The sequence below is a fragment of the Oreochromis aureus genome, linkage group 3 (genome assembly GCF_013358895.1).
Source record: "Oreochromis aureus strain Israel breed Guangdong linkage group 3, ZZ_aureus, whole genome shotgun sequence".
Lineage (NCBI taxonomy): Eukaryota > Metazoa > Chordata > Actinopteri > Cichliformes > Cichlidae > Oreochromis > Oreochromis aureus.
The window spans coordinates 75,542,539-75,566,644 of NC_052944.1; the positions used below are offsets into that span (position 1 = coordinate 75,542,539).

The 24,106-nt window shown below is 42.5% G+C and overlaps 1 protein-coding gene across 2 annotated transcripts in view; it reads left to right on the top strand.

Annotated features, from left to right (window-relative positions):
• The first annotated feature begins 374 nt into the window (after window positions 1-374).
• LOC116331952 (kinesin-like protein KIF1C) overlaps window positions 375-24,106 on the top strand; it is a 33,296-nt gene continuing 9,564 nt past the window's right edge. The window contains exons 1-18 of one of the 2 annotated variants that reach the window (XM_039608166.1): window positions 375-1,213; window positions 15,932-16,057; window positions 17,042-17,118; window positions 17,235-17,313; window positions 17,682-17,782; window positions 17,890-17,955; window positions 18,030-18,208; window positions 18,561-18,672; window positions 18,764-18,841; window positions 18,949-19,014; window positions 19,121-19,199; window positions 20,163-20,241; window positions 20,367-20,515; window positions 21,371-21,487; window positions 21,620-21,747; window positions 22,118-22,197; window positions 22,756-22,831; window positions 23,723-23,802. In XM_039608166.1, coding sequence (XP_039464100.1) covers window positions 15,952-16,057; window positions 17,042-17,118; window positions 17,235-17,313; window positions 17,682-17,782; window positions 17,890-17,955; window positions 18,030-18,208; window positions 18,561-18,672; window positions 18,764-18,841; window positions 18,949-19,014; window positions 19,121-19,199; window positions 20,163-20,241; window positions 20,367-20,515; window positions 21,371-21,487; window positions 21,620-21,747; window positions 22,118-22,197; window positions 22,756-22,831; window positions 23,723-23,802 — 1,652 coding nt within the window. In that variant the 5' untranslated portion in view covers window positions 375-1,213; window positions 15,932-15,951. The remainder of the gene's footprint in view (window positions 1,214-15,931; window positions 16,058-17,041; window positions 17,119-17,234; window positions 17,314-17,681; window positions 17,783-17,889; window positions 17,956-18,029; window positions 18,209-18,560; window positions 18,673-18,763; window positions 18,842-18,948; window positions 19,015-19,120; window positions 19,200-20,162; window positions 20,242-20,366; window positions 20,516-21,370; window positions 21,488-21,619; window positions 21,748-22,117; window positions 22,198-22,755; window positions 22,832-23,722; window positions 23,803-24,106) is intronic. The other variant, XM_039608167.1, reaches the window with a different exon arrangement.

The window sequence follows — 24,106 nt, forward strand, 5'->3', positions numbered from 1 at the left end:
GGGGACGACATGGCGCCAGAGATCGTCTCACAGTAAGATGATTCACTCCACCAGTCCTTCAGTTAGCGATCCTGTAGAGTTCATTACCGGCTCATGCCTGTAAGTTCCCCACTGATCCCAGAGCACAGCAGCACTGGACGATTTTCAGCTCTTAATTAAAAAAAACATTTTTTTTTTTTTTTAATTTCCTAGTTCAAGTTACTATAAATTTTGAATTATGTGCGTTATTTATTAAACATAAAGGTTTTAGTTGAACACAAAGAGATGCAGGTTTAAAATTTAAAGCACTTATTTATAGAGAAGCTCAGATCAGCTTCATTTCAACATGGAAACACTGGCATGACGTGTTCAACCATAATGTAGCTCCTTGTTCCGGTTCTCATGTTGCTTATGAGCATCTTTAATGATGAACGCTTTTACTAGTTTTTTTCATCAGTGGTGGTAAAAGTGACACTTTGTTACACTTTTGTTACGAAGTCCCGCGCTGACAGTTACAATGTAACTAAAAGTATCATTAGTCACGTGTGCGAGCAGAGTGAGACCTCTGTCCGTCTGTCTGTCTGTGAGCGTCCCAGCTCCGTCACGGGGACGCGCCCGCACTCACACGCACTCACCCGCCGCGCGGCCAGGCCACCGGCCAGCCTCTCCGCTTCTCTCCCCTTTTCCTCCATTTTTCCGTTCAAAGTCTCCGCTCACTCCCGGCTCGCCGCTCGAGGCCCGCTCCGCGCGGACAGGAGCGCGAGGAGGCGGACTGACCGCCGGATTACCGACTTTTCAGCGACGGGCTGTCCCGGAGCTGCCGTGATTCACGGCCCCAGCAGCCAGCGGCGGGCCTCAACTTTCCCCAGCCTGGGCTCACCGGACGGTGACGTCAGCCTGGAGAAAAGTTGAACTCGAGGCACCGGTGCTGCCGTTTTTCCAGGGAGCAGCTCCTGTTAGTGTCCGCTGGAACTTTTCTGTAAGGTATCAGCGCCCCCACCCAGCCCCCTCCCAGCCCCCTCCCGCCCCCACCCTCTCTTCCCGGCTGTCCCGGTACCGACAGGCCCGCACCGGGACCGGAACCAGAACCAGGAGCGGCTGCTCCCCCGGCGCCTGCGTTTCTTTGTTTATTTGTTTGTTTTTGTTTAGTTTACTGAACCTGGACATGGGGAGAGAGTGAGCGGAGCATCGCGTGGCTTCCACGAGACTCACGGTTTCCTCCGGTCCGGTACAGGTGAGTCATCTCCGGTAGCGGGATCTAATCAGAGCGAAGCACGCGCACACATAGTTATTAATGCTGTTATTAATGTTATTATTATGACTGTGAGACACTTTCACTGCACCTTTCCAACTTCATTTAATTTATTCATATTTTCATTTATTTATCATTTATATTTATTTGAGAAACAGATTCAAATAGTTGAGAAGTTAAATTTACAATAGATAAAAGTTTAGAAACTTTAGAACAGTTAATACAAATAAATAATAATATGTGGATTTAGTTCATTTCAACTCATTTTTGTGTTCATAATTTAAAGTGTGAAAGGTTTGCTGCCCCTCGTGTTAAATATCTGAGGTGTTCTAAATGTATTTTTCATTATTTTGAGTACAAAAGTCAATGTTTGAGCGGTTTCTGCCAGTTTTTTCAAGAACAATGCTGTAAAGAATGCAAATCTCTGCGGATTTATGTTTCTGAAAAAGAAGACCTGCTGATTTATTTGCTCTTGTTTTATTGTAAAGTGAATATTTAGTCCCCGGTGCTGACTAAATGAGATAAATCCCAATGAAAGCGGCACCATGTCTCAGAGTTAAAGGCACCCGCTGATAATGAAAATGATAATAGATTGCAGCAGTGCTCTGTGAAGGTCAGGTTGTGATAATCTGGGTTGTTTTCTTGGTATTTTCTGAAATGAATCGATCAGTTAATCTGCAGTTTTATTGATCGATTGTTACTTGCAGCTCCATCTGTGCTAAAGAACATTTTCATTATTGATGAATCTGCCAGTTACTTTGTAGATTAGCTGTCTGGTCTGAATTAGATAAAGAGGAGGTGAAGTCTGTGATGTCAGCAAGGATTAATACAAAATATTAAACATTGCATCCTCAAATTATAAATAAAATAAAATAAAATAAATCTACTTTAAATAAATTTTCATTAATCACAACCAAAGCCTGTATATAGAAGATGGACACAGCCACTGTGACATCACCCACTGGTCTCTGGATCCAAAAGTGATGTCTGTCACTACTAAATATGTTTTAACTTTTGCTAAACATGGGCAAAGAGGGCTTCTTCCTGTTCCTGCTTTTCACAATAAAAGACCCCAACCTATATATGACTGAGGGAGTGAACCAGGTCAGTGGGTACCATCAAATGCCGTCCAGCACATTTACACTCACCTCATTGGGTGCTTTGTGCACAAACAGTGATGTTACCACAGTTACACCAGTGCTGAATAATCTGTGAATCTCTGGATTTCTGAACCGTTACAGTATTAAAATCGGGGTAAAAACCAACAGGGTTTTAAACTTGTGGTTTTGACCTGGCGGCAGAGGTACAGAAAGTGAGAGGTAGATGACCAGCAGCTTGTGACCTCACTTCTGTCACATGGTGGGCATAATGGGCTCATAAAACCACAACACTGGCCTCCTGAGCCTCCTGGTGGGAAATGGGAGACAGGAAGGAGTGGTGCTATCTCACTAGGAGTGACCTCAATTTTCAAAATAAGAACCTGTATATTTCCCAGTGGTTTATTAATCGAGTTGGTGTCACTCAGATGGATGAAATAATTAAAATGAACTGCACAAAAAAACCAAAAACGCCCCGGAAGGCTGGTAAAGTAAATGACACGTGTGGTTAACACTGTAAGTATTCAAAAGCGTGTTTGTATTTATTAAACAATTTTTGTTAGAAAATATTAGAATAATAAAAATGTACACATTTAGATCAAGGTGAACTAGACCCTTAAACTGGTCCTTGTGCAAACAAGTAGTTTCCAACAAGGTAATTTACATTAGCACAATGCATCTGTGCATGCATGCAAATGTATATGCATCGACACACAAACATACAGACGACGGCTTATTTCATACGTTTGCTGCTCAAAAACAGAAGAGAAATAAAGAAAGCTTGATAACTCTGAACTGAGCTCCTGATACAACTCATCTGACTCACCCTGTGCAGGTATTTGCTGTGTATACATGGATTAAAATTGTCTAATATTTATCATACAGTGTAAAGCAGTTTCTCTGGGAATACGTCTTTGTTTTAAGATGTTTTATTGATACAAAATAACAATGTTAACATTCGTCAGGTCTTTGTTTACTGTATCTACATCAGTCGAAGAGGGAAAAACGCTGGCTTCTTCTGCTTTTGTCAGTCCTTTGTTTCCATTTGTGATCAGTCAGTTACTGAGTCTGTTTCCAAACAGCTGCTAATATAATGTTTCTGCATTGAGAAATCACAGCTGAGGCTCGTGTTTCCAGTTTCCCTGTGATGCTCAGTCCTGCTCCGAGGTGATCGAGGTGATCAGTCGGGGCTGTCTGTGTGCTTTCAAGTGCATTTCTCAGCTTTTATTGTGAAAATAATCGTGTTCGCTAAACTGCCACCAAACCGGCTCTTTCAAAGAAATGCTGTTATCTCAGCCTCAGGTTGTTTACTCACCGTTACATCATTCTCATTTAGGGCTGCCACAAACGATTATTTTGATAGTCGACTAGTCACCGATTATTTTTGCGATTAGTCGACTAATCAGATCATGCATCGATTGGACGTAAAACTTACAGCTTGAAAATATGTTAAACGTTTATTTTGTGACCCAGAAAGAATAATAAGAGTAATATTAAAACTAACTAGCTGCCGCCATTGTTGACAACTGCGCTGGGCGCACTATGAATTCTGGGACACAGCTTCTTCTTCTTCGGGTTTAACGGCAGCTGGCATCCTTTACATGCACTGCTGCCATCTTCTGTTTCAGTCCGTTATTACACTTTTAAATCCTACTACTTATTCCTGCGTCTTTTGTGATCTTACAAAGCTTCAAACGACGCGTCGACTATTAAATCAGTCGTCGACGATTTTGATAGTCGACGTAATCGTGACTAGTCGACTAATCGTGGCAGCTCTACTCTCATTCCTGTTCATGTGACCATAAGTATGTGGACGGATGGACTTACTTCATCCCAGAAGCACGAGCGTTAATCTGCTTGTTGCTCACGGCTGCAGTCGGCTTAAATCCTGCCATTACCTGCTGAACCTTGGCCTCAGCACGAGCACAGGTGTGTCCACTTACTTCTGGCTCTGCAGAGTTCAGCATATTGAGACTGTCCTCTGCCGCTGCTCATGTCGGCCTCGCTAAAGTTAGCCCAGGAGGCTAAAGCATTTCTCAGCTGGCATCTGAGCTATCTCTGTGTGTGTGTGTGTGTGTGTGTGTGTGCGAGTGTGTATTTTTAGCTGCATGTTGTTTGAATTCTGCTCTGATGTTATTGGGTAACGCCACAAAACCTTAAACAAACCTTTAACATGGGAGAGGATCGTCTCCTCCTCATGTCAGTGTGGATAATTGTCTTTGTGAGGACTGGTTTGAAGTTGAGATGAGGGGAATAAGAACTATTTGGTTGGCCCTCACTGCCTGAGAGGAAGTATACACATGTTAGTAGCTAGGGTGGTGCTTCTAACCCATAGACTGTAGATAAAAGATGGATGTAGTTGTATGAACTCACCGTAATAGGGCAAACATCTTTTTCGAAGCCTTAATCTGAGCTTTTTATTCTTTGCTGTCTTGGTGTTTGATGACTGAGGGGAGGACCTGATAGAGAAACTAATGACTTGTCAATTATAAGATCTCCACCCTAAATCTTCACTACTTTCCTTCACACCTCTTTCTCTGTTTTGACTCAAACTGAGTCAAAACAGCGACTAAGACCATAAATTGATCAGAAATGTTCGCGGAGGTCAGTTCACTAATCTAATTAAAAAATAGTTTCTTTAATTTTTTTTTCCAGTTTGTGAGTAGTGTAACATGTGAAGTCTTTATTTATTATGATTTTTGCCCCCACAGACTGTATATAAAAGATGGATGCAGGGTCTCAATCAAAGACAAATAAAAGGCTATTTTCAAAATAAAAGCCCCAGGATATAGGAATTGAACAGAAAGGGTTCTTTAAACTCCAGTTACTCATCAGACGCTATTGGGAAGCTGTGATGTTTGAGATTTCTCCGGTGGTTATAGGAGTGAGTGGTGTGCAATGCTGCATATTTTTGTATCGATCCGATACCAAATAAATATGGGCCAGTATCGCTGATATCGATACCAATACTTTTCAATAAATAAGGTGGATGCTCCATTGAATTGCTAAATCTCAATTCATTTTCATGACCTTAAAGGTTTTTTGTGTTGTTTCCTTTTTTATTATCAAATAGTTAAAGCCCAGGACATAATTAGGACAAAGTTTATAGTTAAATAGAAAATGCTTCGTTATTGTGGCTGGTCTGCGATGGCGCTGCAGGTAAGATGGACTCACCTGCATGGCATCTACAATCACACCTCGCCGGCTTAAAACCTGTGCTCTGCTTTTGTTGTTGTTGTTGTTGGTCATGTGTACGGCTGGCAGCGGGAGAGCTGCAGCCGTTGAATCCACCGTCACAGAAACCGTATAATTATTGTAAGGGTGGACAGCACACGGGATGGACCGGCCTGGGGTGAGGCGGAGGCTGGCACGCCAGCCGGACCTGCCAAACTGGAGAAGGAGGTGCACAGGGGTCCTGCCACGCCTGAGGGTGGCATGCTGTCCGGTCTGGCCTCTCTTCCAACAAAGGCCAGCACGCTGCGTGGTCCTGCGTACCAACGCCTGCTGTGCTGCTGCTGCTTGCCACATGGGTGGCCACCGGACCAGCTTCGGGGCTGTTGCTGGAGGCGCGGGCGGCCCCCGGAACCACCTCATCACCGGCGCCGCTGGATGTGCAGGCGGAGGGAGGGGGGAGTAGGTTTGGCCGGATGGCTCCCCGGCCTCAGTCACTCAGTGTTGGTGGTGATGCGTACGGCTGGCGGCGGGAGAGCTGCAGCCGTTGAATGTACTGTTACAGCAACCGTGGGATTATTGTAAGAAAAAATGATGCTGCAAAGCATGAAAATGCCATCAAGTCAGCTGTGGTGGTTTAGTTATCTATTATTTTTTTCTTTTCTTTTTTTCAATTTTTTTTTAGAAAAATCTTAAAAAGTGCACGCAAGTCTGGCGACCTGGCTTTTTCGTCTTTGCCCAAAACATAGCATTACAAACAAGAGCAGAACTTAAAGTAAAGAATCGATCTCACCAGGCTAGTATCGATCCGATACCAATGCTGACTTGGTATCGGTAGAATCGATATTTGAATTGATCTGCCTACCACTAACAGGAGTTCATGGTTATGTTTTAAGAGACACATTTTTGAAAATAAAAGCATACTGTTTAGGTCATTTCATCATTTTTAATTTTTTTGATTAACTTCTTGATTAACGTCTCCCTTCAGCTTCAAACTATTTACCTCCAGCTTTTCAGCTGAAAGCCGCAGACCGAGTCTGGCCGTAGCAACAGTCTCACTGCAATTTCTCCAGAAATTATACAGTATAGTTTTTTTTTTCCAGACCAAGAACCTACATCCATCTTTTGTTAACATCACATTTTAGTGTTTCCTAACAAAGAAAGAAGACAGCAACTTTAAACAAGTTTGAAACAAGTTAACTGTTCCCTGAAAACAGCAGAAAGCTTTTAGGGAACATTTGATCATTTCTTCTTTGTGGGTTTGCTGTCAGACAGCTCACACTTGAAATGATTCATGAAAGCGGCAGAGCACCGTCAGAGTCAAGCTAATGAGTCACCACATATACGATACACGTAGAAACTGGGTGGAGTGACTGGAAACTGGAGACTGCAGGTGGATCCTGGGTCGGTGGAGGGGTTAAAAAAAAGCAGCAGGATCTGCCTAACCTGCAGATCCTGCAGGTTACACCGACACTGGGAGGGTGTTAGGTGGAGAGGGAGGAGCTGTCTGTGCAAATGGCTGTTTTTAATGTGGATGGTGAAAGAAATGAGCTGAAGCACTGACTATGAACGCATGCAGAGTGTATTTCCATAATACAGTCTTCTAGGAAACAGACTGGATTGCCAAAAATAGACTCATTCCATGTGTGTATGAGTGCTGTGGTGCAACAGTTGAAACATCAGTGGGCCTTGTCTGAGCAGACATTAATCATACGTATACGGCATCGTAGAACTGGCACTCATTCAACATTTTTGCAGCAGTGCATCACGGCTGCTGGTTTCTGATTGAAACAAACACGGCTGCAGCGGATTGCGGAGGTGATCGGAGATAAAGCATCAACCTGACTGCAGAGTGGTAAAGTTCAGCCTCCTCCTGCCCTCTCTGGTCTCCATCACCTGTGTTTGCAGCATCTGGTTCACAGGTTCGCTGCTTCTTCTCTTAAATCTCTAAACTCATTAACTGGCAGGTGTTCCCAGGTAATCGGACTACTGATAAAGACCACAGAGAAGATTTTAAAGAAGCTCCGCATGTCTGCTATGAAGTCTGAACTCTGAAACACCATTTAGATGTTTCCCTATTCATACAGAGAGGAGAAAGTTTGAGGAAAACGGAGAAAACTGATGATTGCCGAAGCTTAATTTGACTCAATGACTTTTAGTGTGAGCAGATGGAAAAAACGATGCTTCAGTTCTAATATTTGGACTTGGTTTTCTCCGAGCAGACATCAAACTGCAACCTAAAAACAGGACAGGACGTTTGCTCCAATTAGTTAATGACTTTATTTGGTTTGTCCCATTTCCTGTTTTGTCTTCTTCTGTCTGAGGCTGTTGAAAGCCATTTACAGTCTTAAACTGTGAATGCTGTTGTGTACATATCAGGCCGGGCTGCTCAACTGTGCCAGAAATCACATGTCAAGCCTTTATTTAAAAGTTTTAGTGAAACTTTTGTTACTCTGTGGAAGAAACTTTGAAACCAAACTGTTCCTGGATGGCTGAACTGGTTTGTCTTTCTGTCAGTCCGGCTCACGCTGACCTGCCACAACCTGTCGGGGAGTGAGTCTGGGGCTTATGGAGAGGGCTGGTTTTATAACACGAGACCAAAGGAGAAAAGTTTGCAAAAAAGGAATGTAAGCATTAAAGGTTTTCTTTGGATTATCTTGTTTTTATAGTCATTAGAAGCCAGTGGTTCTATATTTAGAGTTGTTGCACAGCTGTAATGTCAGAGTAGAAAGGCCTGCTGTGTGGATTCAGCTCCTCAAACATCAGGACTCAGTGCTGTTCTCTCTCATCTACAGGATTTATGCCTTTGGGTTTATGTTGGTCCACAAATCAAGCCATGTAAATAGATGCCCTTTAGTTTAGTGCAGCTTTTTGAAAGTATTTGAGGCCTGATGGAAGAGGAAAGTCATTGACTAATACTCACTGTAAACTGATGTATTCATGACCAGCTAAAATCATAGACTGTTAGAAAAGATACCAAAGCTACCATGTTGGTTTTCTGGAGTCAGAGCTGATTGTATTTGGTTGAGAAGGCGCTCATCAGCCATCTTCGTTATCAGTCTGCGTCACGGCTAATTAGTGTTATCCATCCATCCATCCATCCATCCATCCATCCATCCATCCATCCATCCATCCATCCATCCAGTTCAGGGTCAGGGGGGCACTGGAGCCTATCCCAGCAGTCATAGGGGGAGAGGCAGGCTGTGCTGAGAGAATTTCACCCAACAATACCGGAGCTCAGACTCTTGGACAGCTCGTGCAAACAGCTTATTTTTGCTGTAAAGTTGGAGATTGTAACATGGAAGTCCATGGGGGCTGAGTCGTTTGTTGGAGACTGCCTCAAGTGGCTGCTAGAGGAACTGCAGCTCCATTTTCCTGCTCTTGGGGGTTTGACGAGTCTGGCTGTGTGAAAGTGTGAGGCTTTCATTATCCATGCTGAGTCTGCACTGCTAATATCTCCCACTGCACTGAAAGCAGCATGTGGTTCCCGGTCATGTGACCAGGATGTAAAGCCAGCTCTGATCAAACAGTGTAAAACGCTCTGTGCAAACTGGGCGTCGAGTGCAGCCGATAGCTATCTTTAGCTGTCTGTGTATATATGTCACCATAGGACGTGTGTGTGTGTGCGGTATGAAGACCATTCATTATCACATTCCTCCACAGAGGCCGGCACATGGGAGTGGAGCCTGTGTCTGTGGGAGTTTGAACACATGACTGTCAGATGGTGATGTCTTTACAGCAGATCAATAATCAACCCGTGAGATGTTTTTATGTGCTCGATGATCCCACAGAAAACTGACGGGTGTCCTTTAATCTGTGAAGTTTTTCATGCAAACAATGTTTATGAATAAACTTCAGAAGAATGAAGAAATCCACAGTTTTCCATTTTACAAGGGTTTAATGTCTGAAGTTAAATGAGCATAGATCTGCTTTAAAACCACAGAAAAAAGCCACTCTTTGCATGTGCAGAAGTTGCCTGAGAATCTGTCAGTTTTTAGGTTTTCATCACTATTACATTAATAAAGCGAACTGTATCCATATATTTATGACTTCACTGCATAGAGGAGCTGTTCAGACCTCATTCGGCTTTGTTTAAAGTGGTTATTTGGATCATTTCTGTCCTGCTTTACATGGACACGTGTTTAGTTACAGGCTGAAGTTTGCATTTATCCATCACTCAGTGATCTGAGGAGACTGTGCACGGTGGAAGGAGTTTGTTTCCTGTATGCTGAGCTGTCGTTTTCTTGTCTCAGGGCGTCACACTGATGTTGTAGCTGTGATCTCCGAGTTGTGTTTGTGCAGATCCTTGTTTAAAGGACTACAAAGGCTGAATAAGGATGCTGGAGGGGTTGAAGTGTATTGACAGCGAGGTTTACCTATGATGTGACATGGGGGAGAGCTGGCCTCCTGAGAGTCCCCTGCTTGGATGAATTTCTCCAGTTGCCAGGTTCACTGCTGCTGTTTCCACTGTGACTCCAAGCATACATCACTCGTTGTCAGCCTGAGCTCCACTCCTGCAAGTCCATATTCTTAAAGCTGTTTTCTAAATAAACGTCTAAGAAAACCCCTACTGTCATCGTTCAGGTGTTTTTTGAGGGAACTAATGACAGCAGGGACCTGAAATTTTGTTTCCCACTAAAAAGTGAATTTCTCCTCTGGAAGATTTTGACCCCTGTCACAGTGATGTTGGATGTTGACCCAAATATTATTCTGGAGCTTTACTTAAGTTCAGATCTGACTTTTTGAACTATAATTTCAGGAGTTTTATGTCTCAAACTTGTTGACCAAAGGCTCACTTTTACTCACCTTTAAGTCCCACTCACACTGACCTCATAGTAACCACCTGTTGCTAGGGAAAAAATGTGCATGCCCAGCTGTGTGTGTGTTGAGTCTCCAGGCTTGTGTGACTGAAGCCTTATTGACCTGCAGCACACAGCGTGTTGACTGTGTTTACAGACGACTGCTCTTCTTATTGATTTCTCTTGCTGACCATCCTTTTGCTTACGTGCTCGCTGTTGTTTGGAAAGCTGAGTCTCTCTAAGGTTAGCTGAGGTGCACAAAGGTGAGCAGGTAAACACAAGCGTGGGACTTTTAAAGTTTCCCGTCAGTCGCTTGAACTTGTACATTTGTGAAGTTTCCCATGTCATGTTTATATCTGCAGACGCAGTTTCATGTTTCAGAGGCTGAGATGATTATCGTCACATGACGCCATCAGAGAGTCGTCTGATTGTCTCACGTTCGTCCTCCTTTCTTTACCTTTGTATGAAAACCTCTCGTTGAGTCAGAGCTGCTGCTTCAGTGCAGAGAGAGACAGATGTGGAGCCTGAGCTGGATTCTCTGCACGACTGTGGCTGCGTCTGTTTCCAGACTCCTGCTCATGTGCTGTGTGTGTGTGTTGTGTAATTTCTGTCTGAGTGCGCTCTGTCTCTGTCTGAGAGGTAGCTGATTGGCTGGCAGACGATCCAGCTGGTTTAGCTGTGAGATTAAAGGCAAGAGCCGCAACAATGAGCACGGCTGGATGTTTTTTCCCTGAAGCTGGAAACCCTCTTTGTGTTTAAACAGCTGGTTAGTTTGTCCAACAGCAGCTCGACTAGCCGGGCCTGTTCCACCGCAACACTCTGAATCACTCCCTGTGTGTGTGTGTGTGTGTGTGTGTGTGTGTGTGTGTGTGTTGGGATGCCTGTGGCGTGAAGTCAGCGTTTCTGCTGGGCTCTATGGTATGAAGGCTGCTCGCTCACCTAGACACACACACACACACACACACACACACACACAATAAGATTAGAGCACAATCCAGTATCTGTGTCCACCATCTTGTCTGTGTGTTAGCAGAGTAAACACACACACTCTGCTGCTGCTGGTGTGTGTGTGTGTGTGCTGCATTCACTGTCCCCTTACAGAAAAGAACATTTCCACTCATTAGGAGCTCAGTTTAAGTAATTAAAGTTTAAAATAACTCTAATTTTTCCGTGATCAGGTAGCAGTGGAGGAGAAACCACACAAGTTTAACGAAAACAATAATCTTAAAAAAATTTAAATATAAATGCTGTTGATACGCAAGAAACATGTACATTAAAAATATCAAACAAATGTTATCGCTGGAAATATGAGTATTAGGACAATAATACCAGATATTACCATTTAAAAATTGTAATTGAAATGTTTAAATTAAATTATTAAATTAAATTATTTCATTCTAATTCTTATTTACAATTTTTTCAAATATATTTAAAAATAAAAAAACTTAACACTAACAAAATATTGCTGAGAAAAAAGAAAGACGTATTAACAATGTTTTCAAAAATCTTTAAAAAAGTATAAAATCATTTAAATTAAACATGTAGAGTTAAAAAGTATTAAAAGATTTAATAAAAAGTCAGGTGCTGAGATGCTTTGAGCTCACTGAGCTGCAGATGTTGATGTAGCTGTGTGGAAATGTGCAGCGAGACTCTGACGGTGCTGCAGTGATCTGATCTTTATGTGGATCTTCAGTGACGATGGCAGAGTGATGTCACAGAGCGACGTGCGTTGGCTGCGTTCAGAGAGAAACCATCAACCCTCAGACTTTACAGTTTAACATTAAACAGCTGTAAGTGGAAGCATCTGCCGTGTGTGTGTGTGTGTGTTTGTGTGTGTGTGTGTGTTTGTGTGTGTGTAATGAGCTGTTGCCTGGTTGGACTTTAACGTATTTAGTTCCACTGCCTGCGTTTGTAGATGGCCTCTGGATTATTTGTGATGCATGAGCAAACTCATGATGTTTTATATTTGCAGGAGCCATTTTTAGGGTTTTTACCTTATATGTTATGTTTAGGTAGACGCGTAATTAGCGTCAGGTGTTGTTGGTTGGAAGGAGCAAACAGTTTGTGACCGCTGCGCTGCGGTGATAAAAGACGTTGGATAAAGAGTAGGGCTTTTCAATATAACGATATATAACAGATGACGATATGAAAACGTCTGTCGTTTCATATTACGCTATTGTTAATTTCGTAGTGTTGCAAAATACAATGTTTACGGCAATATTTTTTCATCGTTTTGATGGTCACTGTAGAATTTATTTCTTAAAGTTCTCTCTTTCTGTTGTATTTAATATACCCACGCTACGGGTGGACAAGCGACTGTTTTTATGCGTTGACATTAGCAACAACGACTTTAAAACCATCGCGTGTCTCCGCCGTCCGCTTGTTTATTTTCCACATAAGCCTTCAACAATAAAGCTGAAGGTCCTGTTGATATTTTTCAAAACAAACTGAATCACGTTAGTTCTAACGCCTGTTCCCCGCAGCACGCCATGTAATAAATACTCACAAAAAAATGTCTAAAAATGTATAGTTTCATGCATCGGTCAAAACACGTGACTCCAGGTAGAGTCGCATCGTCTTCTCCCTCGTCAGCGAACACCTCAGTGGCTTCAAGTGTAGGCTAAGCCTCTACAATATTAATAATTATGACAATACTCAAAGATAAAAACCAGTTAAACTTAATCTGCTCTCACACAGAGTTTAATAAGAATGGCTTCAGACTGAGTCTGAATAAAGCCACTCCAGCCTGAAAGCAGCTTGTTAGAAGTCGATTTCTTGCCGTGTGTGTTTTTATAAATGACACAACAGTAGGTTTTATAACGTTGAGCTGCTCTGTGACATTCATTTGTGTTTATCATTAAACATTCATACATGTTTGCAGGTTCCACTATTTAAAATAACAGTTTGATGAATATATATTTAGTCATTTTCATCGCTCCATATTTCCTCTTGTTCAGGACTGATTGCGTCATTTCTGAGCATTTCACCAGTGCAGGTTTGATAAGTCCCAACAAATAAATATCAGCCACAGACGTCAGGGGATGTTATCACTCATATTTTTAATAACTGATGAGCATCAAAGTTTTTGCAGTATGAGAAGATGACAAACATGTAGGGGTTTCAGGTCAGAAAGAAAAACAAACGTGATTGTTGTGACGACTGATTTGTTGTTTGCCATATTTCACACAAGGAGAGAGAAGAAAAAGTGAAACGATGTGCTGTTTTTGTTGCTCTTTCGTGCCCTCCTGTTGTGCCTGTGAAGAATTTGCTGGCAGCTTTGCTTTCAGTATCTCCGGGTTTGATCAGAGAAGCGTCACCTCCGTGCTATGAGATTACAGGCTGAGATGGAAATGCGCAGCAGATCAAATTTGCAGCAGGAATGTTAAACAAACTTGAAGTAAAACCGTCCGTCGGTCCTCGGAGTCGCGCTCTGGTTTCATCAGGGTCACTTCACTGAGACGTTACACAAAGATGATTCGCTGCTGCTTTGGTTTAAACGCTTGTGATGCTTCAGCACCCCTGCGTCATGTGACCAGGGCGGACGCCGCGTCATTTGTTTCTCTTTGCATGAGCGTCCCATAGTGATGTCTCTCTCTCTTCTTGTTGTCCAGCTCAATCACAGAGGAAACAAACCAATCTGGTCTGAGACAGGACGTCACAAAGACCTACAGGAAGCTAATCTATCATCTGATTCTTCCTGCGCTACACATTCACACTCCCACAGAATCTTACTATCATTAATGTCTGTCTTATAGTTTTATTATTTAACGTTGAGCAGTTTAGGCACGAGCAGGGGGAAAGGTGCATTAATCAGGGACTAGTTTTAGTGGCGGATTAATCGTGGTTTTTAAACCTGTAAAAGAGGCCGTATTGTTACGTTTTATTATTTTATTGAATTAAAAAGGGAAGAAGATACAAACACAGCTTGGTTTACTAACTAATAAGGTCAGGATTGTACTCAGTTGTAGTTATGTGTGCCTCTGCAGGTGGTTTAGTTTTTTTATTTGAATAAATTGTTCAGTAAAATCAGGGATTTGTTTACACACAAGAATCTCCAAACGGGGAATAAATGGACTGATGTTTATACAGAGCGCTTTTCAACTACATATAAGCACTCGAGGTTCTTTGTTACTACAAGATCCTTAGCTGGATTGGAAAGCACTATAGAAAACATTTACTCAGAGAAACTGAACATTTTTCTTTTGACACTCTCCTTAAACCTCAGAACGAACTCTGTGCTCGCTGTGGATTCGTGTGAACTCACGTGAACTGTTTTTTGCGAGATGCCCACGCTGTAGCATCACGGTGTAGTCCTGTCGCGTTTCTGTGGTTAATCAGAGCGAGACGACTCCTCCACCAGAGGATCGCATACTTTTCATCCACGTCAGATCAATTTATCTATAAAACAGTGAAGCGATGGAAACGGAGTACTCAGGACTTCCCCGAGCCGCCGTTTAGTGAGCTTTTGTTGGAATGTCAGTCATGTGATGATTACAGACCGCCGAGGACGAAATTATAGAGCAGCCGCACACACATGCTAACACATCAACACCACTGAGCTGATCGCGAGCAGGCCGATGATCATCCCACTCTGATAGATGATTGACTGTCAGATCAATAACCTGCTCACTGTTTAACAGACCTCACACACACACACACACACACACACACTCACTCGCTGACTGCAACAGTATCTGACGAGGTTCCTTCCCATGAGAACCGACTGGAGTGTAGATAGGCCCGAGGCGAGGGCGATCGGCATAGACTGACACACAAAGAGAGAAAGGTTTGGGAACGAGAGGAACAATAAAAGGGGAAAAAGTAGGGAAACTGGGGTGAAAAAGAGCCTCGTGGAGACGAGGAAGAACGGGAATGTCAAGAGGGAGGAAAGAATGAAGGGAGGAGCTCAGGAGACGCTAATGAAAGGGGGAGAGAGGAGGAAACATTGTTTGAATGCTTCAGATGAGTTAGAGGTAAGAAAGGAGAATAAAAGCACGAGAGAAGCTGGGAAACAAAAGCATAAGAAATGTAGATGATGAGAAAGGGAAGAGGAGGAAAGCAGAAAGATGAATAGAGGAAGTAAGAAAAAGCATTAACAAGAAGAGGAGGAAGAAAAGGAAAGATGAGATGAATGGGAGAGGATAAGAACGAAAGGCAGAAACGGTAAGATGGAAAAATGAAGAAAGAAAGGAGAAGGCGGTTTAGAGAGTCGAGGAAAACTTAAGGACGAGGGGAAAAATAAGAGTTGAGGATTATAGGAAAACTGTATGGAAGAGGACAGAGGAGAGAAGAAGAGGAAAGGAAAATGTGTGAAGGAAAAAAGGATGATGGGGGGATGGAAAACTGAGGACTGGAAAAAGAGGAGGAGAGAAAGAAAAGAGCGGGAATGAGAAAAACCCGGCTCGTAAAATGAAGGGAGGAGTGCTGGGAAAGAGGAGGAAAAGTGGTCTGAGCAGCCTGGAAGTACAGGGGAAAAATGGATATTAAAAAAACACGACTAAAGGATCAACAGAAAGACACTAAAATTGACCGAAGTAGTGAAGAAACCCTCTGTGTGCTGTGTGATTTGCATTTTTTTCTGTATGTTTATGACTGCTTTTTTTTAACCGTGCTTTCTCATTTGCTGTGCTCAGGTGGTGGGCGGAGCTGAAAAATGGCAGGTGCATCAGTGAAGGTGGCGGTGCGAGTCCGCCCATTCAACTCCAGAGAGACTGGACGCAACGCCAAGTGTGTGATCCAGATGCAGGGAAACACCACCTGTAAGAACAACACACATGTTCTGTCCTTTAGGCTTTATGGGGCCCCTTACTGAGACACTAACCTGAAGATGTCCTCACAGGATCTGAAACATTCAGATGTCCTCACAAAGATAAAGAAAGGAGAACAAATAAATGAGAAACTATGGAAACAAATTACAAAGGTTTTTAGATAATGAGAGGCCGGTCACTGTCCTCATAATAAGACACAGTATAATGAGGACACACCACTGGCTAAGAGAACAGGTTGTTGTTGACAGAGTTTTATGATCACCATCTCATTATGATGTAAGGAGGATTTTTATTGTGACCTTGAATCATAAACTGTGGGTATAACATGGATATAGCCTCTATGCATATTAAAGCCTCAGGTGTAGCATTGTGGTAGCGGCCATGTTGGTGTTTTGGAGGTTAATCCTCTGTCACGAGCATTAATGAAGTTAAAACTGACCTTCAGTTTAAACGCTGTGAACCTGCTCGTCACAGAGTTAGCCATGAAAGCAGCTGTGGCATCACTTTAATGTGGCTGAAGAATAAAACAGTCCCTGGACTGTAATAGAAATAACAGCATTTAGCTTTAGGCTAACAGTCACTATTGATTTTAATAAAGAATGCTAACACTCTCCCGTCCCTGTGCGGGTTAGGGGTTTTTATGGCTTCAGCGATCCCAACGTCCTCCTGGGCTGTCATGTGACGTCTGATCCTACTGCTGCATAAACTGACAGGCACACACAGCCTGGTTATTAATAGACTTCACTGCAGCAGGGCTGTTATTGGCAGCTGCGTGTCCATCTGACTAATATTTATATGCAGAGCCCGTCATATATTCTGTGAATTCTGGGAGTGGTCACATGCAGATGTCCCCACTTCAACAGTCACATTTTGTTGCCTCCATATTTGAAAGTGAGGAGAAAAGAAATAAAACTGGAGTGTGTCCACACACTTCTGGTCATGCACTGAAGGTTGTTTCTTTATGATTCTTTCCAGGCATCTCCAATCCCAAACAGCCCAAAGATGGAGCCAAGAACTTCACCTTTGACTACTCCTACTGGTCACACACAACGGTGAAAACACACACTCTCTCTCTCACACACACACACACACACACACACACACAGAAAACATCAATATTATAACCCAGAATCAGTGATAACAGTGCCATGTGTTTGTGTCCCTGCAGCCCGATGACCCCGGCTTCACCTCTCAGACACAGGTGTATAAGGACATCGGAGAGGAGATGCTGCTGCACGCCTTCGAAGGTGAGTCTGAACGTCCTCTCAGATGTCAAAGAAGAGCCCGACCTCTGTCTGCTAAAATGCAATTTGTTTTTAAATTTGACTCTAATTAAATTTGGCAGTATCGGTCCTCCATAGTCCAGCTCTGACTATGTAGCTAATGAGACTAATGGTGACCGGTAACGATGCTGATACTTGTTACTATAGTGATACTGATGTGTAAAATGAGACTGTTGATGGTGATGATGATGCTGATCATGACAGCACAATTATATTCTACATAGGCTGGCTGATAGTCTTAATGTCTAATACAGGAATAAGCTAAAGAGGACTTTATTTATAATTTTAGAATAACTTGTAATATTGTTGTTGTTGTTGTTGTTGTTTTCCAGGATACAATGTGTGTATTTTTGCGTATGGACAGACGGGTGCAGGAAAGAGTTACACTATGATGGGCAAACAGGAGCCTGGACAGGAAGGGATCATACCACAGGTAAACGCAGTCATATCACGTCATTACTGCTGTTGCTTTAATGTTTGCTGATTCAAAGGGATAACTGATGAAGGATTATATAAATGTCTGTCTGTCTGTGTGTTCAGCTGTGTGAGGACTTGTTTCAGAGAACAGGAGAAAACACAGATCCTGACCTGACCTACTCCGTAGAGGTGAGCCCTCATCTAACCTGATCAGTTTTATTTAAACTGATTTACCCGATTAAACATCATCTTCTCCATCACAGGTGTCCTACATGGAGATCTACTGTGAGCGGGTTCGGGACCTGTTGAACCCAAAGTCCCAGGGCACGCTGCGGGTCCGGGAGCATCCCATCCTGGGGCCCTACGTGGAGGATCTGTCCAAACTGGCTGTGACTGGATTCACGGACATCCGGGACCTGATGGACGCCGGCAACAAAGCTCGGTCAGTTTTCTTCCAGATAATTTCAGAGGTCGAAGTTTAAAACAAAGTGTAAAAGGCTGCAGCTGTCTGAGGAAGTTTGGAAGTCAAATGGTCTAAATTTTTGAAAAACATAAACCTTATTCTACTGGTAACCAATCCATCATATAATACAGCAGAATTATGTAGATCGGCACAGTAGATGGACTTGTCTATCTTTTGAGCCATGATCAGATTGATACCCAATCAGTTCATTAATCGCCCATTAGCCAATGTTACTTATTCTACACTTGTGCTATAAATGTGTAACATCTGTATTATTGTAAAGAATGAATTGCAGTAACATTAAACTAATCAAGTTTATTTCTGATTGCAGGACAGTCGCAGCTACAAACATGAACGAGACGTCGTCCAGGTCCCACGCTGTCTTCACCATCGTCTTCACCCAAAAACGACGAGATCAGATGACCAGCCTGGACACTGAGAAAGTGTGTCTGCTTCTCTGTTTTGTCCCACAGGACATTTTTTTTTTTCCCAAATGTCTGGTTTTTATTTTGATTCTCGCACTTTTCTCTTCAGGTCAGTAAGATCAGTCTGGTCGACCTGGCTGGAAGTGAACGAGCAGACTCCTCTGGGGCAAAGGGCACACGGCTCAAGGTTGGAGATAATGTGGCGCAATCAGATTATGTATCTACTCATGTGCTGCTCATTGTCATGCATCCACTGCCACATTCATCATGTATTCATTGTATGTTTGCATGCAGGAAGGAGCAAACATCAACAAATCTCTGACCACATTAGGAAAAGTGATTTCAGCTTTGGCTGAAATGGTAATTCTACACTCTTCATATTTACAAGTCAAATACAGTCGTGTGCAATGTGGGAGATGATTCTGGTACATGTGAAAACTGACTGCTTCTTGTCTCTGATCTGCAGCAGAGCAGTAAAAAGAGGAAAAGTGATTTTATTCCCTACAGAGACTCTGTTCTCACCTGGCTACTGAAGGAGAACCTGGGTAAGTAGAGCATTGGTAGGTTAAAGGAGTATTCACAATGTCAGATTGAGCATAAATAAACAGTACAAGGAGTCATTTAAGGCTAACAGCTATTAGTAATAACGTCAATACTAGGACTAACAGCATGTTTCTTTGACCAAACTATTAACAAGTCTTGTTGTGTCTGCACTTACAATACACCTTAACCTGCCAATAGTACACTTTAACCTGTCAGGACTAATAGTACACCTTGACCTATCAGGACTAATAGTACACTTTAACCTGTCAGAACTAAAACTACACCTTAACCTATCAGGACCAATAGTACACTTTAACCTATCAGGACCAATAGTACACTTTAACCTCTCAGGACCAATAGTACACTTTAACCTATCAGGACCAATAGTACACTTTAACCTATCAGGGCCAATAGTACACTTTAACCTATCAGGACCAATAGTACACTTTAACCTATCAGGACCAATAGTACACTTTAACCTCTCAGGACCAATAGTACACTTTAACCTATCAGGACCAATAGTACACTTTAACCTCTCAGGACTAATAGTACACTTTAACCTATCAGGACCAATAGTACACTTTAACCTCTCAGGACCAATAGTACACTTTAACCTATCAGGACCAATAGTACACTTTAACCTATCAGGACCAATAGTACACTTTAACCTATCAGGGCCAATAGTACACTTTAACCTATCAGGACCAATAGTACACTTTAACCTATCAGGACCAATAGTACACTTTAACCTATCAGGACCAATAGTACACTTTAACCTATCAGGACCAATAGTACACTTTAACCTCTCAGGACCAATAGTACACTTTAACCTATCAGGACCAATAGTACACTTTAACCTATCAGGACCAATAGTACACTTTAACCCCACAGACATGTATAGAGTTGCAGAGTTAATATCAGGCATAGTTTAAGTACCTTAAAGGTTTGATGTGTGCTTCTTTCAGGAGGAAACTCTCGCACAGCAATGATTGCTGCGCTAAGTCCTGCTGACATCAACTACGAAGAAACACTGAGCACTCTGAGGTCAGTTACTTGGTGTAATCTGTCTATGAGGCTTTTTATGGATCAGTTAATGTGTTTTCAGGCAGCAGGTATGTTGCAAAGCTGGCATAGTCAGATTAATATAATCTAATTCGGTTCGGTTCCAGATATGCTGACCGTGCCAAACAGATTCGCTGTAACGCTGTGATCAATGAAGATCCAAATGCCAAACTGATCAGAGAGCTGAAGGCCGAAGTGGAGCGACTGAGAAACCTGCTGTTCTCTCAGGGCCTGCAGGAGCTGCTGGACAATGCTGGTATGCACACATACAGAATAATGAACCTTATCTGCTTGTTCAGGCTGATGTTCAGGTTCAAATTCTCTTTCAGTACCCAAAACCAAACACTAAAAATGCTTCAGATTCTTTCAGCTTCAAAAACAGGATCAGTGCATCTGTTCTTGCAGGTCTTCCAATAAAGTTTAACATCAAAGCAAATGTGAAAAAAAGAATTAATGAGATGATGTTCTGACTGAAGTATTTCTAAATACTCTAAATACATCCACAACATGAGGTTAATCATTAACTTGCTGCTGCGTGGTTTTGATTTCTTGGCGTGAAAAAGTCCCGTTCCTAAGTGTCACATGCACATTGATTCTTTTCTGAAGCATTTAAATATCTGGTGTCTGCGACGCTGTGAATCCATCATGATTATTTATAAGAAAAAGCTTAGAAATGTGCTGCGCATCAACACTGCTCATAAAAAGCTGGAGAAAAGTTCTCTCAGACAGCAGAGTTCATTACATGTGCTTTTCTATTGTGAACCTTGTGCATTGCTAAACACGCAAACATGTGCTTCATATAAACATGGAATCCAATCCAGTTTACGGCCTAATAAACTGTACACATCACATGCTGTTGTTCTTTCATTTGGACCTGGTATGAATGGCACGTCTATGTGCAGTATGCTGTAGAGACGGTTATTTACAGACAACAGCAACTGTGTGTGTGTGTGTGTGTGTGTGTGTGTGTGTGTGTGAGTGTGTGTGTGTGTGTGAGGACATTTACAAGCTGTCGTTACATAACCAGGATTGCTGAGATTCCAGCATGTTAGAAATTAAATCTCCTCCTCTTCACTTCTTCTTCTCTGCTCTCTTTCTGTGTCTCTTAAAGTCAACAACAACAACAACATCAACGGCCCCGGTGGTGTCGCAGGTGCGTCCCCCTCCCCTCTCCAGCTGGCTCTCACATCCAATGGGATCACGCCTGAGAATGGCTCCGCCCCTCCAGGTCACTCTATATGTTTATGTGGATTATTGGGAATCCAAAAAGACTGTGCCTTTGTCTTTAATAGTTTAAATTTAAAAAATACAGAAGTGGTTCATCATGTTTTCATAATTAAATGTTTTATTTCCTGTGCAGGCGCTGAGCCGGTATCTGAAGGTGACACGCCTGCTGACCCTGATCAGCTGATCGAGGATGGAGAGGAAAGGGAGGAGGGAGAGTCCACAGAGAACATCAGCAAAGAGGAAGCAGCTGAGAGACTGATGGTAGGGCGAGACGTTTTATCACCTCGCACTTTTCCGGGTCATAATTCCATCATATCTAAATTTGAGAAACATATACTCTTAGATCCAGTGTGACTTCCACTGTCAGAGAAATCTATTACTTTTTTGATAGTTTTCTGGAAATCGATTGAAAAGAATGAGAAAAAACAGACTTAAAACTTCAGAACGTGTCTGGGAATCCTCATATTTTTAGTTTTTCTCAGTTTAAGAGAAATTCAGCAAAAGTTTTCTGTACATCTGTGATTACACTGCAAACAGGAGCTGCTGAGCACTATTTCACCTTCTTTGAATGAGAATGAAGAAGTTTTATTGGTATATGTTTACGATACATGTGTGTGTTTTTTGCATGTAGGAAACAGAGAAAATCATCGCTGAGCTGAACGAGACGTGGGAGGAGAAACTGAGAAAAACAGAATCTATTCGTTTGGAGAGGTTAGTTTTATTTGAATCTGAGCTTTTTACATGTTTGCCTCTGTCCACAGTTAATATAGTGAACATGTTTTGGTGTCACCTGTTACTTTCTTAAACGTAACGACGATATCATGAACATCAGCATTTATACCGCTGCTGAGGGCAGCTCTTTTTCTCCTGAGCCACTCAGACAAAACCTCAGGGCAGGTGTAGAAGTGGAAAAAGTCTCATCTTCCTCTGTATTAGCTTGAAATCTTGGAGCTTCTGCACTGACACTGATAAAAAAAAACCCAACTCGTGTCTGTGACCCGGCAACAGCTACCACGCGAGGTTTTGTGTCAGCAGAGTGACACATCTTTTGGCATTTCCCACTGTTCATGAAGGCAACAAGAGGTTTAACGACCCTTTATCCACTGTGGCAGACGAGGCTCATGGGAGCTGTAGTGTTTACAGCACAGGTAGAAAAGCTGAGTGTGTTTGTTCACTAACTCACAGATGAAAACATTTGGAAACACGAACACAGAGGGAGAAAAAAAATGGATGATGATTGATGTCTCTGTCTCTCGCTCGCTCCCTCAGAGAGTCCCTGCTGGCAGAGATGGGCGTGTCCATAAAGGAAGATGGAGGAACGCTGGGCGTCTTCTCTCCTAAAGGAGTGAGTGTATATTTAACCCTTTCTCTCTCTATATATACTGTTGTCAGTCTGTTCTGTGTCTGCAGACATCTTTGCAGAAAATGTTATTATGTAAGCTCTGACAGTCTGTGGGACTGGTTTAGTAATACTTTAACTTTAGGACTGTGTGATCCCTGACTGCTGACACACGATATGCAGGTATTTGTTAGGAGCTGTAACTCCTGCTGGTATTTTAAAACAGTGTATTTAATTTTTGGATTCACCTTTATGTCAGGTTAAATCTACTCTTTGAGTTGGTGTGTTTTGTTAGAACAGCCGATAAATTGATTTTACTTCATGCCTGGGAGTGTTCGTCCAGTCAGAGCCGAGTGTCTGCTGCTCATAAGCACCTGTGTCGACTCGCACTCAGCTTTAGAAGTGATGATGTCACTGTTTGATTTTAAGTCTCTCTGGTCTTTGCAGTAAAATCGCTGCAGTCTGCTGAGCAGATGTTTGAAATCCAGATTAAAACTCAGAGACGATAAATCGTGCAGCAGCTTTTCTCTCCGTACCACCACCTCACCAACACCGAACATCTTTAACTCTTTCCCTCATAAAGATGACATCTGACAACCCTTAATGACCGGTTTTCATAACTTCGACTCAGTGTCAACATTCACTTTAGTAGTGTTGTCTTCATTCATGGTGTGTTGTTCACTTTGATAAATGAGTGCTTATAAAAGGATCTGACTGAATGCAGTCCTGGCTCCAGTCCCATGTTTAGTACTAATTAAACGTTAACAGCATCCAATCGTGTTTAGTGTTTTCTATCTTCCACTCTCACTGTGTGGATCCGCCTCACTTTTAAAGGGGGAAAAAAGATGAGCCCATCATGTAAAACTAAAGTTAATGTAATGTCTGTGTGTGTTACAGACGCCTCACCTGGTCAACCTGAATGAAGACCCTCTGATGTCCGAGTGCCTCCTCTATTACATCAAGGAGGGAGTGACCAGGTCAGCAGTGATTTCATCATCGGTCATTTAGTTCATCAGTTATTTGATCACTTTGTTGGTCTTTGCTCAGAAAATCTGATAAATTGAGTCTAAAGTGTGAAAAGTTTTAGCCATCCTGTGCAGAGACCAAAAGTCAGAGACGCCTCGGCTCATCTCCGTGTGAAAGCAACAAATTACACACAGACACAAGTCCATCACTAGTTTAGCTGCTTTACTTCATTAGTAGAAGAAGTAATGAGACTGTTTACATGTAGTGCATGCAGAAATCTGCTCGTGCAGAGGTTACCACACCGATAATGATCCA